At 47.0% G+C, this 17,030-nt stretch overlaps 1 protein-coding gene across 1 annotated transcript in view; it reads right to left on the bottom strand.

Moving 5' to 3' along the window:
- Positions 1-6,860: 6,860 nt before the first annotated feature.
- The window catches only part of rab3c (RAB3C, member RAS oncogene family), a gene marked incomplete at both ends in the record, with an annotated part of 18,839 nt that continues 8,669 nt past the window's right edge, over positions 6,861-17,030 (bottom strand). Inside the window, 2 exons of the mRNA XM_084457578.1 lie at positions 6,861-7,051; positions 8,294-8,418. Coding sequence (XP_084313704.1) covers positions 6,861-7,051; positions 8,294-8,418 — 316 coding nt within the window. The remainder of the gene's footprint in view (positions 7,052-8,293; positions 8,419-17,030) is intronic.

Genomic DNA, 17,030 nt, shown 5'->3' with positions numbered 1-17,030 from the left:
CAGTGTGCATGGACGTCTGACTGACTCACTGGGCCTCTTAGTAATGAAAATGATTTACAGAGTTTTTTGTTTTGTTTTGTTTTTGTGGAGTCGTTTGTTTTTTATACGTTTTCGGTTTTCGCTTTCGTTTCTGGTTGGACAGTGCTGCTCGCCACCTCGTCCACTCCTCCCTCCTCTCCTCACCCTATCGGTCAGCTTTTTTCAGACACGCCCACGGGTACTTATACAAAGTTTTTGCACTCAGGAAAACTATTTTTCCATTCCCCTTTGTACTGAAGTGGTCTCCGTTCGTTTCGCCTCTAATCCTCCTGGTGAGTCGAAGTTACATTTAGTTTTTTTGGGGGGGACGAGCGGTTTCGTAAGCCCTCCCCATCAGCGCCCCGCCCCCCCTCCCCCTCCCTCGCAGTCTTGCCTAGAGTATAGCAGTGTTTCTGTGTTATCAAGTGCCCATTCTACAGAGGTGGCTGTGCTCAAGGACCATCTGGACCCTGGTTATTCCTCCCTAGCGCCACGTGGACGGACGTCTGGAGGAGAAGAGACGCCGTCGCCTGGGAAATGCGGTGGAGATTTGTTTGTTCTGAAGTTGAAGTCTTCCTTGAAAACCTGATTGAAAAAAAGACGCTGGTCCTTGACCTCTTTCATTTGTTTTGTATTGTACCGTATGTAACAGCCACCTCTTTTCTAGGTTTTAGAAGAAAGAGGACCTTCTCGGTGTGGTTCTTTGTTAACCCCTCTGGTTTTCAGTGTTTAAGAGGGTAACACTTGTTGTATTAGGAAAGGGATGAGTGAGTGTGTGAGTGAGTATTTGCACCTATTTTCTTTATCAGGCAGCGTTTAGATAATTCATCCCGATGTGTCTGTCCACAAGTGTGGTTGTTTATACCAACAGCAACTATTTCAACAAGTGTTTTTAACTGAGGTGTGGGGGGTTGGGGGGTAGGGGTGAAGTGTTGAAGTGTAACTGAGGTGTGGGGGGTTGGGGGGGTAGGGGTGAAGTGTTAGGTGTTGGCGACGCACACTTTAAGTTCTGTGAAATCAGTCCCAACTGAGAAGACTTTGAGTTCTACTCCTCTACTTGTTGCCTGTAGTTCATAATAGTTCATGTCATCAGACAATGCAATGCTCCAAATGAATATAAGAAGCACCTTTACCCAGGTGGTGTGCGTTGGTGTATCCACTTTCACACTGTGGAGGTCTATGAGGGTTTTGATACTTTTAGCAATGTTAGGATAGATAGCTGTCGATTTGCCATTTCACAGTGGTCAAAGTCCAGATCCATTTCCTGTTTTGCAGACAGGCTAGGTCAGTTACGTACAGTTTCATTATGCACTACATTCAAACAAAACACCTGTCATTGTCACTATGACAACCTTTACTGTATTTGTGATTGACATGAAAACAAGACAATCAGCTCCCTGATGTGGTGATGTCCTGAGTGTTACCTGGCTGTGTGTACATACGTTAATGCACTGATGTATTCATATCTCACTTCTTTGCTTCTTCTTTTTTTAATTTTATTTTTTATATTCAACTCGCCAAAACTTGCGTGCACATCTAGGCTTGAACAAAGCTATGTTCTTACACAACAGATGCTATAATTTATTGATTTATTTTTCTATTGGTTTGTCTCTCTTGCCATATTTAAGCGGTACAGTATAGCTTTCACTGTAGCATAGACCTACTGCAGTACAGCCCCTTAGTATACCCTAATATGCTTTATCTCTCAATATGTACATAGAGTATCAAAAAAGAAATGTAAAAAAAAAAAAACTTGAAACAGTGAACATGGCTTTTTGAAAGAGAGTTACATTTAAAAAGAACTGTCATTTTAAAACAGTTTGATTTAATCCTGATGATTTACAAAAAAAAATCAGGATTCAATTAAATTAATTTTATTTGTGCCAAGTTTATTCTTTTCATCCTCACCAGATGACCTTAGCTGTAATACAGTTTTCTGGTTTTATTGCTGTTTACATACATATGTATTTATTGTGCTGTATATTGTTATTATTATTATTATTATTATTATTATTATTGTTAATATCATGATGCTGTTTGTTGTAAATGGTTGACTCTTATCATCCCTTATGGTGATGGTGTGGCTGTATTAACGTACCTCTTGGTGAGAGAATGTTTATTATACATGCTTCTTCAGTGTAAAATTGATCCATTGAGATATCGGTCATCTGAGATCTAGCTTGCTCAGAGACGAGAGGGGAAAGCCAAATTGTTTTTTCTAGAGAGTGAGCTGTTCCTTGGCCCATGGGTTGTGCCTTAAATTCAACATGCCATTTCCTTTGTCTTTATCTTTTTCTGTTTTCTAGTTCTCCTCTTTTTGTTGCATTAGAGAATCGTTTGGCTCAGGTTGACCTGACCTCAGCGCTGGCCTCTCCAGCTTTGAGACAAATTCATGTGGAAATGTTGCCTTCATATTCCACAGTCAAACAAACCCCAAATATTCAACGATTCAAGTATCACCGAGGCAACTATTCTTGTTCAATTCTGTGGTCAGAGTTGTCAGAGGCCCGGTTTTCAGGTTGACCCCAGTCTAAAGGTTCACTAGGTGAGTGAGGTGAGGCCAGGTGATTAGTGATTAAAGCCTGGTCGAGAAACCCTCACCTCTAACCTCAGACCCTGACTACCACACAGTCTGAAGATCTGGGGGAATGGGACAGACGAGAGCTCAAACGTGCCCTAGCTCCACTCTGAAGCTTGCTAACACCGATCACATTTCTTCAGACCTACAGCCACTGAGGGAGGAGAAGGAGGTGATGGGGTTTCAAGACGCACGGAGCACCAAGGCCTGGAGACACACCCGGCTGTCCAGTCACTGCTGCATTTATTACGGCTGGGACACCAGGGGTGTGTCCCTGCTCCGGGCCGGGCCCATGCTCACACCACATGCAATATTCACAACCACTGACATCCTTCTGCCTACAGGCCAGAGGCTTTGATGTGAGGAAGAGAAGGAGGACAGGGATGTCGTCCTAAAAACATGTCCTGAAATGGGGGACTCTTTATTTTGACACACATACTGTAGATTCTAAACAGCCCTGGACCAATGGAATCAGTGAGGTCTTTTTGTCATCACGTGTTCTATTTTTATGGTATGAAAGGAATACACAAACTGTAACTTCAAAAAGGTCTTCAGGACAATTATTTTTGGGTTATGTCTTTAGAATGCCAACTTGTCTGGACGTTTCACGAGACAATTACAACAGTTATTTTAATGGATTCCTTGTTAATTGCAGTCTATTGGATAGCACTGTAGATCATAAAACTTTCTGTATAAAACAAAGAAAACTGAAGATTTTTTTTTATATGCAACAGATTAAATAAAAGCATGGGTTGATTCTGCCTACTCTCTCGTCTCATGTCTCATTGTGCAGTTTACAGTATATGCATGTATGAAAATCTGCTGACAAAGACTAATACCAAATAAATCAAATAAATAGTGTATAATGTGTATGAAGATGGTGCTGTATTGTAAGGTAAAGGAGCAGTGTGGGTGAGTGGTAGTGAACTACAGGAGATGGGAGGAATGCAGATGACAACCAGCCCTCTTCTCCATACTTGATGAACTGCGCCCGTCTATCCATGGTGTTGTAGTGCGCGTGATCTAATCTAGAGCTACAGTAATTATGACTATGACTATATGATATATATGCTTATAACTATGATATATTGATACACATGGCTCTTCAGAGTCTGTAGCTTACTTTGGTCTCATTTGGTTTTGCTATATTAGGTTGATTTGGTGTAGTTCATCTGTACAGGAGCATAACTATTCATTCAATATTGTAGATCACTGAGGACTAATGTAATTTGTCTGAACTACCAGGTCTCTCCATTGGGGGGCATACTTACTCAAGAAATGGAGTAAGCAGAAACACAGCTGCTTTTCTACAGAACATGTTCTTAAGTGTTTCGGGCGGGTAGGAATCGAGCTTCATATACTGTGAAATCTAAAATAAAAACAAGTAGACATGCAAATGAATACAATTTGTTTATTTCCTATCATCTCAAAAACATTTGTGTACATTGCTTACACTTAAAGGTACAAATAATATATCCAGTTAGGATGACCACGGTTTAATATGGGGGGACTAGGGCATTAGCACTGGCCTTTGAACAGCCATAATTATTTTCAAAATGTGCTGTCCTGTATCTTAGGATTCCCATTACAAAGTGGTCCATGGCTATTGTCATAGGATATCAATGTCACATAATAACGCATGTGGGTCTTGGAAAGTAAGTTGAGGTGCATCCCTTATCTTTAAATAGACATACTGTACAGTAGATCAGTACAGCATACAGTATAGCATAGACTAGTTTTCCCTGACTATCTTCCACAACACTGCATTTGGACATTATGATACAAAGGTCACCAACAGTTAGCAGGAGGTACAGCATACAACACGTGATTACATCAGTAGAAAAGGTACACACACGATACACATGGAATAACACTAACACACGCACACACGCATGCACGCGCACACACACACACACACACACACACATACATTCCCTCTGTCCCAGTTGGGCTCTCACTGCAGATCCCTATGAAGCTTACATCCCCAATAGAAGAGTGTCTCTGACCTGTGTAGTGCCATGGCCTACAGCTCAACTCAACACAACACAGGAACAAACAGCCACACAACGCTTTTGCAGATAGAGATACTGCACTAAGGGACAGAAGGGACTATGTACAGGGAAAAAACTCTTAAATATTGCACTTGTTGGCCCATTTGCAGCCCACAGCGAGAGCTATGGGGATGCTCTTAAATCTAACATAAATAACATGAATCGATCCTTCTACACATCCCTATAATATAAACATAGAGAAGTCGGTATGGTTTCATGCAACTTTTTTTGGAACCTTCATTTCCCTATGCAAAAACAGACAATGCAAATCAGACAAGTGTTCTCTTTTGGCACAACTATACGTGGCTAATGGACTCCTTTACCTGCTAGGACAGACAGCACATGACTGGGATCGTAATATGTAGTTCACCTATAGAGAGATTAGCGTCCTTGTTGGGGTGCAGGCTAAGCATGCTGGGTATGAGGGCGACAACAGATGCCTTGGTGATTCTTAAAATGAAGGCAGGCTTACAACTCCTACAGGCCTCCTAGCATGTGGCGACTAACTTCCCGGAACAAACTGTTTTAAATGATATTACCGTTTAGTAGTAAGATATCTATATTCTGTACATCATATTCTATAATCTATGCTTCATTATCTACAGCTGTAGAGGTCTCAGGGCTCAGCGACAGGAAAGCATGGATCATTATGGACTAGGAGGCCAGGTTATGACAGTGCAAATGTTTGGCTATTTATCAGCATGCATTTTCTACTCCTAACCGGAACACGGTGTTGTTGGAAAAGGCCAAGCTGAGAGAGAGAGAGAGAGAGAGAGAGAGAGAGAGAGAGAGAGAGAGGGAGAGAGAGAGAGGGAGAGAGAGAGGGAGAGAGAGAGAGAGAGAGAGAGAGAGGGAGAGAGAGAGGGAGAGAGAGAGAGAGAGAGAGAGAGAGAGAGAGAGACTGCAGGGATGCAGACATACTCAGCAAGTCATAGACATGGACTACAGACAATACCACAGAAGGTGCAGTATACAGAACTAACTCTCTCTCTTACACACACACACACACACACACAAACACGCACACACACACGCGCACACACGCGCACACACACACACACACACACGACAGAGTGTAGATTGACTTAATCTCAATGTTAATGTAACAAAAAAGGCAAAAAAGGGCATTGGAGCGGAGGCCAAGGTGGGAGTGCTGAAGGCCACTTGATTCTTTTGAAGGTACAGTATATGTTTTTTTGTTTTTTTTAAGAAACACAAGTACACACACGTACTGCACACACACACACGCACACACACACACACACACACACACATATATACAGCTAGTCGATACTTACACATTCTGTACACACACACATACCTACACATTCTGTACGCACACACACACGCACACACATTGTGCAAACGGGAAGCCTCTACCACCTTCTGATACAGTCCGCCGAAATACATGCCAGGGTAGCGGGGTGCTGCACAACTACGCAGACTAAACAAACAAGATGCCATGATAGACCCAAGCACAGAGAGAGAGTCAGAGCGTGCTAGTCACACTACAGCTCCATGGCACTAGAGTCCAGCCCCTGAACATCAACTCATATTCTAAGTTTCTCCTCTAGATTGTCAGCAAACGCTGGAAGCCTCTGAAGCGGAGTACAGGGGGACTGTACTCTACGGTCCAGCCTGGACCGGCGCTGGCCAGACTGCCCGAGACAGAAGGGGAAGGCCAGCGACATGCGTGTGTTATGTCATTACCGTAGCGTCAGTATTGTCAGCATCCTATAATTACACGTTTACTGTACATCAGACAGCCTTGCCTTCTGTCTGTCTGTCCACTGACTTGACACCGATGTGGGACGAGACAAGTGATCGGATAACTGAGCGTACTACGAGACCGCAGTGTGTGTGTGTGTGTGTGTGTGTGTGTGTGTGTGTGTGTGTGCGCGTGTGTGCGCATGTCTGCGCGTGTGTGCGTGTGTGTGCGTGTTTGTGTGCAGGCTTTTGTTCTGGCACCAGCAGGGACACACCTCATCATGTTTATGTAAACTGTATTTATTGATATATCTATTTATTTATTTTAAGACGGAGACTTGGATGATTTCACATTTGATTCAACGGGATTAACTGCATCACTCCACCAGATGTGTGTGTGTGTGTGTGTGTGTGTTAGTGCGGAACAGAAACCCCCCCTGCACCCCCTGCAGCCCCCCTTCAGAGGACCAGTGAGGCCCCGGCCCCGGACCCCCACACTGGCGCCACTAACAGTTACAGCTGGGCTGCTGGAGGGGCGGGGCGCTGTCCGTCAGTTTGGCACTGGGCGTTCCCGTGGTTACGGCGGGGTCGGTGTCCAGGCTCTCGGACATCCTGTCGCAGATGATGTCTACCAGCCGTTCGAAGGTCTGCTTCACGTTGACGTTGTCCTTGGCGCTGGTCTCGAAGAACTCGAAGCCTGGAGGAGAGGATTGGAGGACGGAGAGGAGGGAGAGAGAGGGAGAGAGAGGGAGAGAGAAAGGAGGAGAGAGAGAGAGAGTGAGAGAGAAAAGGGAACAGGATTGGAGAATAGCAGATAGGACAGAAACACATCTGGTACTGTGGATGTACTTGGAAAAAAAGTGAGGAAACCCGTTGCCTTAGGAAAATTAGGTAAAGGAATTTATTTGTGAGATTATTTTCTCTCGCAGGAACACATATGTTCCTTAAATTAATCTGAAATGTGTTTAAGAACTGTCATAGAAATTGTAGTTTCACCACCTCCTTTGTAATTCACTACCTCCCTCAACCTTTCACATAGCTGTGCTAATCTAATTTATGACAGGATGACCTCCAGGAGGTCGATACACCTAGACGTTGTCTGCTCCAGAATAACCATCCTTTGTCCCATTGTCCCTGCAAGAATTACCGCCTTTTCTCATGTCACGTTTCTGTATTCTCGACCACTGTTGATGATGCCTGCCATTTAATATGACGTGTACAGATGGGTTAGCCAATCACATCCCTGGAAGCGCCATACCTGTGTATTGCTTTGAATATAAGGCCGCGCAAGACCAGACTGCGGCACTTCTGCTGGATACCACTCACATGCGTCTCCTCTGAAGTCCTTGTGCTCGTATGTTTTCTCAATAAACCAGACTTGACTTCTTTGAGCTAACCTTGGCAAATCTTTTTACTTTCAGATTTAATTTCATTACAGAACAAAAAGTAGAACAAACTCAGTCAAAATGGGTAATCAACAGTAGCCTGGCTTCGCCAGACCCAATTCACAAAAATGCGAAGGGTCTGGAAACTCACAGTTGCTTTCTGATTCCTAAGGGGCGTTACTCACGGCTGTAGATCAAAATGCCTCTGGACGCAATTGGATAGACCTACAACCAATCAGCGAAAATGCCTCTACAGCGCTCCTCTGTTCCATCATGTTATTAAACCCGCCCCATATTAGATAAACGGTTGTGATTGGCACAAACACATTTCTGTTGGAGCGGATTCCGTTCGAACGGTTGGATATCAGACTGATCTGCGGAGGGAATGGAATGTGAGCCCAGAGATCAGGCTGGTGACGCCGGGCTAAATCAACAGAGCAAAGTCAGATGAACGTATGTTTCTAAGCTAACAGGTCTCATGTTCGTAGTTGAGCTGTGAATGTTCATGGATGAGACCCTGGGATGAGTGCGCTGTTAAAGGCGCTGAGACTCACCCAGCTGTTCAGCCAGCAGCCGTCCGCTGTCCACAGAGACCACCCTCTCCTCCTCCATGTCACACTTGTTCCCCGCCAGGACCACCTGGGCATTGTCCCACGAATATGTCTTGATCTGGGTCGACCTGCGCACACACACACACCCACCCACACACACCCACCCACACACATACACACACACACACACACACACACACACACACACACACACACACACACACACACACACACAAAGGGATTCAAGCATAGGAAAACATGTCATACAGTGTTATCACACTGAATACCCATAGGAAATGAATATCTGGAAGGAGGTGTGAAGCGCTCTCTAGCAGCGCGCTGTCTAGCCCTTCACCTCCACCGCTGCACAGCGACACTAGCTCATTAACAACCAGACAGAAGACGTGTCACTGTCACCTGCACTGTTTTGGGAAGGAAAAAAAAACATTTTGAGTAACATGTCTCCCCTGTGGCCAGGAAGAGGAAGTAGGCAAGCTGAAAAGAGAGAGAGAGAAATAGAGAGACAGAGGTGGAAGCAGAGATTGAGAGAGAGGGGGAAAGGGTAAGAGAGAGAGGGGAGGCAAAGAGATAGAAGGGAAAAGGGAGAGAAAGAGAGAGAGAGAGAGAGAGAGAGAGAGAGAGAGCACTCCTCAGTCCAGATCTGTCTGGTCACGGCTCAAATCTGGGCCAGCTCAACACCGACACCAGTCAAACACCGTCACCAGTCAAACACCGTCACCAGTCAAACACCGTCACCAGTCAAACACCGTCACCAGCTCAACACCGTCACCAGTCAAACACCGTCACCAGCTCAACACCGTCACCAGTCAAACACCGTCACCAGCTCAACACCGTCACCAGTCAAACACCGTCACCAGCTCAACACCGACACCAGTCAAACACCGTCACCAGTCAAACACCGTCACCAGTCAAACACCGTCACCAGTCAAACACCGTCACCAGTCAAACACCGTCACCAGTCAAACACCGTCACCAGCTCAACACCGTCACCAGTCAAACACCGTCACCAGTCAAACACCGTCACCAGTCAAACACCGTCACCAGCTCAACACCGTCACCAGTCAAACACCGTCACCAGTCAAACACCGTCACCAGCTCAACACCGTCACCAGTCAAACACCGTCACCAGCTCAACACCGTCACCAGTCAAACACCGTCACCAGTCAAACACCGTCACCATTCAAACACCGTCACCAGCTCAACACCGTCACCAGTCAAACACCGTCACCAGTCAAACACCGTCACCAGTCAAACACCGTCACCAGTCAAACACCGCTGATCGGGGCTGGCTGGCATCCGCATCACTGTTTACAGAACTGCACAAACAATCACCTTCTATTCATAGACATTCATTTGTGTGTCATCTCTGACGGAGGAGAGGAGAGGGGAGAGGGAAGAGAGGGGAGAGGGAAGAGGGGAGAGAGAGGAGAGGGGAGAGAGAGGAGAGGGGAGAGGGGAGAGGGAAGAGGGGAGAGAGAGGAGAGGGGAGAGGGAAGAGGGGAGAGAGAGGAGAGGGGAGAGAGAGGAGAGGGGAGAGGGAAGAGAGAGGAGAGGGGAGAGAGAGGAGAGGGGAGAGACAGGAGAGGGGAGAGAGAGGAGAGGGGAGAGAGAGGAGAGGGGAGAGGGAAGAGAGGGAAGAGGGGAGAGAGAGGAGAGGGGAGAGAGAGGAGAGGGGAGAGACAGGAGAGGGGAGAGAGAGGAGAGGGGAGAGAGAGGAGAGGGGAGAGGGAAGAGAGAGGAGAGGGAAGAGAGAGGAGAGGGGAGAGACAGGAGAGGGGAGAGGGGAGAGAGAGGAGAGGGAAGAGGGGAGAGAGAGGAGAGGGGAGAGGGGAGAGAGAGGAGAGGGGAGAGACAGGAGAGGGGAGAGGGAAGAGGGGAGAGAGAGGAGAGGGGAGAGGGAAGAGGGGAGAGAGAGGAGAGGGGAGAGACAGGAGAGGGGAGAGAGGAGAGGGGAGAGACAGGAAAGTGGAGAGACAGGAGAGGGGAGAGAGAGGAGATGGGAGAGGGAAGAGGGGAGAGAGAGGAGAGGAGAGACAGGAGAGGGGAGACAGGAGAGGGGAGAGACAGGAGAGGGGAGAGACAGGAGAGGGGAGAGACAGGAGAGAGGAGAGACAGGAGAGGAGAGACAGGAGAGAGGAGAGACAGGAGAGGGGAGAGACAGGAGAGGGGAGAGACAGGAGAGGGGAGAGACAGGAGAGGGGAGAGACAGGAGAGGGGAGACAGGAGAGTGGAGAGACAGGAGAGGGGAGAGACAGGAGAGGGGAGACAGGAGAGATGAGAGACAGGAGAGGGGAGAGACAGGAGAGGGGAGAGACAGGAGAGGGGAGAGACAGGAGAGAGGAGAGACAGGAGAGGGGAGAGACAGGAGAGGGGAGACAGGAGAGAGGGGAGACAGGAGAGGGGAGAGACAGGAGAGGGGAGAGACAGGAGAGGGGAGACAGGTGGGGGAGAGACAGGAGAGGGGAGACAGGAGAGGGGAGAGACAGGAGAGGGGAGACAGGAGAGGGGAGAGACAGGAGAGGTGAGAGACAGGAGAGTGGAGAGACAGGAGAGTGGAGAGACAGGAGAGGGGAGAGACAGGAGAGGGGAGACAGGAGAGAGGAGAGACAGGAGAGGGGAGAGACAGGAGAGGGGAGACAGGAGAGGGGAGAGACAGGAGAGGGGAGAGACAGGAGAGAGGAGAGACAGGAGAGGGGAGAGACAGGAGAGAGGAGAGACAGGAGAGAGGGGAGACAGGAGAGAGGAGAGACAGGAGAGAGGGGAGACAGGAGAGGGGAGAGACAGGAGAGGGGAGACAGGAGAGGGGAGAGACAGGAGAGGGGAGACAGGAGAGGGGAGAGACAGGAGAGGGGAGACAGGAGAGGAGACGCGCCTGCGTCACATACAGGAAACGAGTACGTCAGGAGCTCGCTCAGGCACATGCAGAAGCAAGGAGCGGTTGCCGTGGAAACGTGGCCTCTCTCTCTCAAGCCTCGGTCTCCGGGAGCAAGGCACACAGAGAGAGAGAGAGAGAGAGAGAGAGAGAGAGAGAGAGAGAGAGAGAGAGAGAGAGAGAGAGAGAGAGCAGCAGGCTGCGTGACGCAGGAGAGGTCTGCTCAGGTGCTCCGCCCTCCCTGTGTCTGTCTGACCTGACAAAAAGGTCTCGCTCCATTATGATAACTATGGGAAGCCGTTTAGGGCAGGCCCAATGAAACCTGGATACATACACTGAACCCCTTCACCTACACCACTGAGAATCTCTGCTCCCTCCCCTGAAAATCATCCCCCCTCCACACTTTGTCTCTGCTCTCCCCCCTGAAAATCATCCCCCCTCCACACTTTGTCTCTGCTCTCCCCTCTGAAAATCATCCCCCCTCCACACTTTGTCTCTGCTCTCCCCTCTGAAAATCATCCCCCCCTCCACACTTTGTCTCTGCTCTCCCCTCTGAAAAACATCTCCCCCCCACCAGACCCCCCCCCACACACTTTGTCTCTGCTCTCCCCTCTGAAAATCACCCCCCCCCCCCACCAGACCCCCCCCCCCCCCCCACACTTTGTCTCTGCTCTCCCCTCTGAAAATCACCCCCCACCAGACCCCCCCCCCCACACTTGGTCTCTGCTCTCCCCTATGAAAATCATCTCCCCCCCCCCCCTCACTCTCTCTCTCTTACTCCCTCCCTAACCCCACCTCCCTCCTTCCCTCTGTCACTTTCTCTCTCACTCACACCCTTCAGTTAGAGGTTGGAGGGGCGATTTTCAGTGGGCGGAGTGGAAACGATTCTCAGTGTGGGGAGCGGGAATTTCAGTGCGCCCGGAAGTCTGTTTCAATGCGCCTAACTGCCTTCCGCTTTGCGTCTCCGGTCACGATAGGGGGTTAAAGATTATGATATAACACCGGAACATACTATAAGTTTAACAAGCAAGTTATCACGTTTTAGCTAGTAGGAAAAACCATATGCATAAAGTAGCAGTAGGCCTACTCAATTGGTCATTGCAAACAGTGATTAGGTTGTCGATATTTTGTTCACAAAAATAAAAACTGCGCAAACGCTGATAAAGTTTTGCGAGGTAGGCTTAGTGCCCGAAGCACGCTTCTCAAATGCAGTTTATAGTTTAGGAAGAATAGCCTACAATAGGATATCAAATTCAATCCAAAAAACAGTGTAATTATTGCTTAAACCAAGGAGGATCAGAAGCAAAATTTGCTCTCATTCTTATTGTCTGATCGCTCTCTAGACGTGAAGAAATTAGGATATAAGGTACTGATGTGTGATGACGATGTGCAGCGCCAGTGCTGCAATCTTTATGCACAGGTAGCCTATATGCTGGCGCGCATTTCATGTGTACAGATGATGTTAAAATGATCCTGTTGAGAGCCTACTGTAGTCCACGTTAGGCCTATACAGCACATCTCTGGCCTAATTCTAGCCCCCTTGTCCAGCGCGGTGTAGGAGAGCCCGTACACCGCACTGGACCAGGGCTAGCGAATTATAGCACAGCAAAATCCTCCAGTGCAAGTTAATAATAATGATGCATTTTATTTCAAGTTATCTGTTTGTGACTACTGAATGTCCCCACCTTCCATGCTGTGTGGAGGAATGTTATGTAGGCTATGTAGGCTCCTGTCCACAGTTAGTCACAACAAAACCAGATGGTTGCCCTCGCGGAGATTAAACTGTGTGATAAGCTACTCTTGTTTGTGGAAACACTGGATGCCTCGATGCCTTCATGTATCTTAATCTGTTGTCTTTGTGTATATATTTTTATATGGACCCGATTCTGGAATAAAGTCTTCGTTCATTCATTCAATGAGAGGTTGCAAAGGGCTGTAGCAAATGCACAAAAATAAAGTCAAGTCAAGAAGTTTATTGTCATGTGCATGGGTTACACAGTGGCACCACACAATGAAATTGTTACTTTGCTTTGTCCTCCGGTGCACACATCCTAGGTCTAACAATGAAATATCAATAAAAAATAGCAATTACGTTTTTTTTTTTAATCAAAACCACGTAAGAAACAAAGCATGTAGGTAAAATAAACGTGTGCGGCTACTGAACGGTAGCCTAGAGATGGTCCTTCACCTGGAGAGAAGAGCGCACTCGCTTCTTCTCGTCTAGTTTAGGTATAGGGCAGACCTATAAGAGCGCACTCGCTTCTTCTCGTCTGGTTTAGGTATAGGGCAGACCTATAAGAGCGCACTCGCTTCTTCTCGTCTGGTTTAGGTATAGGGCAGACCTATAAGAGCGCACTCGCTTCTTCTCGTCTAGGTTTAGGTATAGGGCAGACCTATAAGAGCGCACTCGCTTCTCCTCGTCTAGTTTAGGTATAGGGCAGACCTAGCCTATAAGACGGCTGCTGAATGAGACACGGCTTTACGCCATACTCCTTCCCGACAGTATACATTTTCGCTTTCAGAATTGAACTAGAAGTTAGTTATATGATTGTTATGAACATACGCGCAGTTTGACTTTTTGATCAGGGGGGGCAGTGAGTCACAGCCACCCCCCCCCCTCATCAAATAGGGATTATAATAGCGGTAAAAATACGAGCCCTGCACGAACATCGGAATGCGCATATTCTGTTACAGCTGCATGATTGACCCACGACATTTCAAAACACAGTGCTTATTCTGTCCAATATCCACATTTCGTTCAACTGCGCCTCCGTTCTCTTAGGCCATGTCTGCACTTTATGTCTTTCATTGTTTGAAAACTGTCTTCACTTCGTGAGTAACGAAATAATATTAAATATAACCAATTTCTGTAGATACTGCAAACAGTGACAAAAGTGAAAGGTGAATGGCTCCTAACTGTCTGGACCAGAGCTAAGCAACACGGCAAGTCAGATTATGGGCCTATATTCATTCACATAGGCAAGAAAACAGGCCTACGAATGTTTCAAAGCCTAGGCTATATGCATATTTAATTAATTAATGTAATTCATTCAACGTGTTGAATAGCCTGCTACTGAAATATGCTACATGAAATGTCAACATTCTTGTATCAAGAATACAATATTATGATTGAAAACACCCACACGTATTAAATAATTAAGCTAATAAATGAGACCAAATAAATGCTTTTAGGCAGAGTTTACAGACTTTTTATTTCTTCATTAAAACAGAATGTATACTAGGCCTACACCTTTCATGCTTCAATGTCGGGATGTGTCATTATAAACAGCGTAGGCCTATTAGAATCCAGCAATTGCCTCTTCACATGTAGCCTATCTGCATTTATATCAAAGAATATTACTGCGTGCATAATCGATTTGACAACTGGACAATGGATACGTTGCACAGCAAATATGCAGTAGGCCTATCCACCAGTTCGTTCATGGCTAGCAATGGTAGGCCTACAGTTATGGGATTAGCTCATGTTTGGGTTGCTGTCAAAGCTGTCACTCTTATGTTGCTATAGCCTACAATTATCAGAATATGAACATTCAGTTTAAAGTTTTCCATCCACCCATAACTGGATGAGGAATAACCACTATTCATGTGGTGGAATACCCAGACGTTGTCGATGGCGAAACAAAGTTCTACGATCCATCCGATCCATCCGATCCATCCGATCCATCCGATCCATCCGTAAAACGAGGCGATGCCGCCAGTTGAAACCGAGATTCACACACAATGTGATCTGTTCTGCTGTCACGTCATTACGTGCGAGTCCTGTGTTCCCCTGGCAGGTGCGATTCTCTCATTTTCAAGTCGTTGGCCTAACTGTTGCAAGACAACACTTAGGTGCTCGCATAAGGACTCCAACAAAGCCGCCTCCGGGACACCGCTTTGGCGGACAATGTTTGTTATAGTAAAGACAGTCCCGACATGAGACTCAAGCTCGTAATAATAGTTGCTAGTTGGGTATATATATACCTGCACTGCTTCAGACAGCGCAAAACGCGCACGAAAACATCTGAAACATCCTCATTTGAAATAGGCCTAACAAATGGCTGGTGGCAAAAGCTGATAAAAAGTATAACGAAAAGTTTGAGCATTGTGTTTGTTTGGTTTGTTCCCTTTTTCTCTCTAATTTGCTTGTTAAATGCGGGGCTAACGTTTCCGGTTCTTTAACCCCGTATAGCCTATCGTGACCGGAGACGCAAAGCGGAAGGCAGTTAGGCGCATTGAAACAGACTTCCGGGCGCACTGAAATTCCCGCTCCCCACACTGAGAATCGTTTCCACTCCGCCCACTGAAAACCGCCCCTCCAACCTCTAACTGAAGGGTGTGAGTGAGAGAGAAAGTGACAGAGGGAAGGAGGGAGGTGGGGTTAGGGAGGGAGTAAGAGAGAGAGAGTGAGGGGGGGGGGGAGCGATGATTTTCATAGGGGAGAGCAGAGACCAAGTGTGGGGGCGGGGTCTGGTGGGGGGGGGGGGTGATTTTCAGAGGGGAGAGCAGAGACAAAGTGTGGGGGGGGGGTCTGGTGGGGGGGAGATGATTTTCAGAGGGGAGAGCAGAGACAAAGTGTGGAGGGGGGGATGATTTTCAGAGGGGAGAGCAGAGACAAAGTGTGGAGGGGGGATGATTTTAAGAGGGGAGAGCAGAGACAAAGTGTGGAGGGGGGATGATTTTCAGGGGAGGGAGCAGAGATTCTCAGTGGTGTAGGTGAAGGGGTTCAGTGTATGTATCCAGGTTTCATTGGGCCTGCCCTAAACGGCTTCCCATAGATAACTGTCTACAGCTCTCTCTCTCTCTCTTTCCCTTGACCCCTTTCTCTTTCTGTATTGCTTCCTCGCGCGCTCTCTCTCTCTCTCTCTCTCTCACTCTCTTTCTCTCCATCTCTCTCACCAAATACCTCTGTGTTCTAGATGTCTGAAAGGGCCCTATTACTCTCAGTTCTTGGAAAATAGCTGTCAAATATAACAACATGATTATACACTAGTGGTAAAAGACAGACGTTTTCAGGAGTAGTTCAAAAGAATGCTGAGACCTGCCACAGCCGGTCTGAATCTACTTCCTGCTGTGTTCTGGGTGATTCTCTCATCCCCCTCATCCACGCGGATGATTCTCTCCCCCGCATCATCCACACATGGCAGACTGAAGCACCTCTTATACACACTGTGTGACTATTTGCTGTAGGGGTGATGAGCGCACACAAGCTATCCAGCATGGAGCACCATGCCATAGTAGTGCAGGTAAAACTTGTAGCAGATTATAGACAATATGATATGAGAAATGTTCAGGACCTCCTCGTCTCCCATACACAGTGACTAATCAATGAGGTCACGCAGGGGGAAACATGGTTCTTTTGGACTGTTTCCTGTCAAACTCCCAGGAAACCTGACAGAACCCTTTCTAGCCCAAGGACGGGGCCCTTTGAAATGGGATTTTGGCGAACTATGAACTCTTTCTCTCCTCACCAGGGTCCCCCGGGGTGATAAACCCAGGGCGCGACATTCCAGCGGGCCCGTGGCTCACAGCAGTCTCACAGTGAAACCAGAGAATATAGACATTCTTCCTCTTTGTTTCTCTAATAAAGTTCAATTACTTTCTCCCAACTATGTGACGCAACCACTATGAGAGTAAGCCCTGGGAATAAAGTATGAGCACTGATGCATTGTATTTGTAGCCACATGTTACTGTGTTTTGTAAATAACTGTTCTATGCTGCCAACCTAGTGTCAACCTAGTGATGTTTGGTATCAATATGAAGCTAAAATCATGAATCAGTTGATTATGCATGTTGGGGAAATGTAATATGTTGAAATCATAACAAGGATATTTGATGATTCCAGAC

Source organism: Borostomias antarcticus, assembly GCF_949987555.1.
Source record: "Borostomias antarcticus genome assembly, chromosome: 23".
Classification (NCBI taxonomy): Eukaryota; Metazoa; Chordata; class Actinopteri; order Stomiiformes; family Stomiidae; genus Borostomias; species Borostomias antarcticus.
Note: the sequence above shows the minus strand (reverse complement) of the source record. Positions and strands in the feature narration are given on the sequence as shown.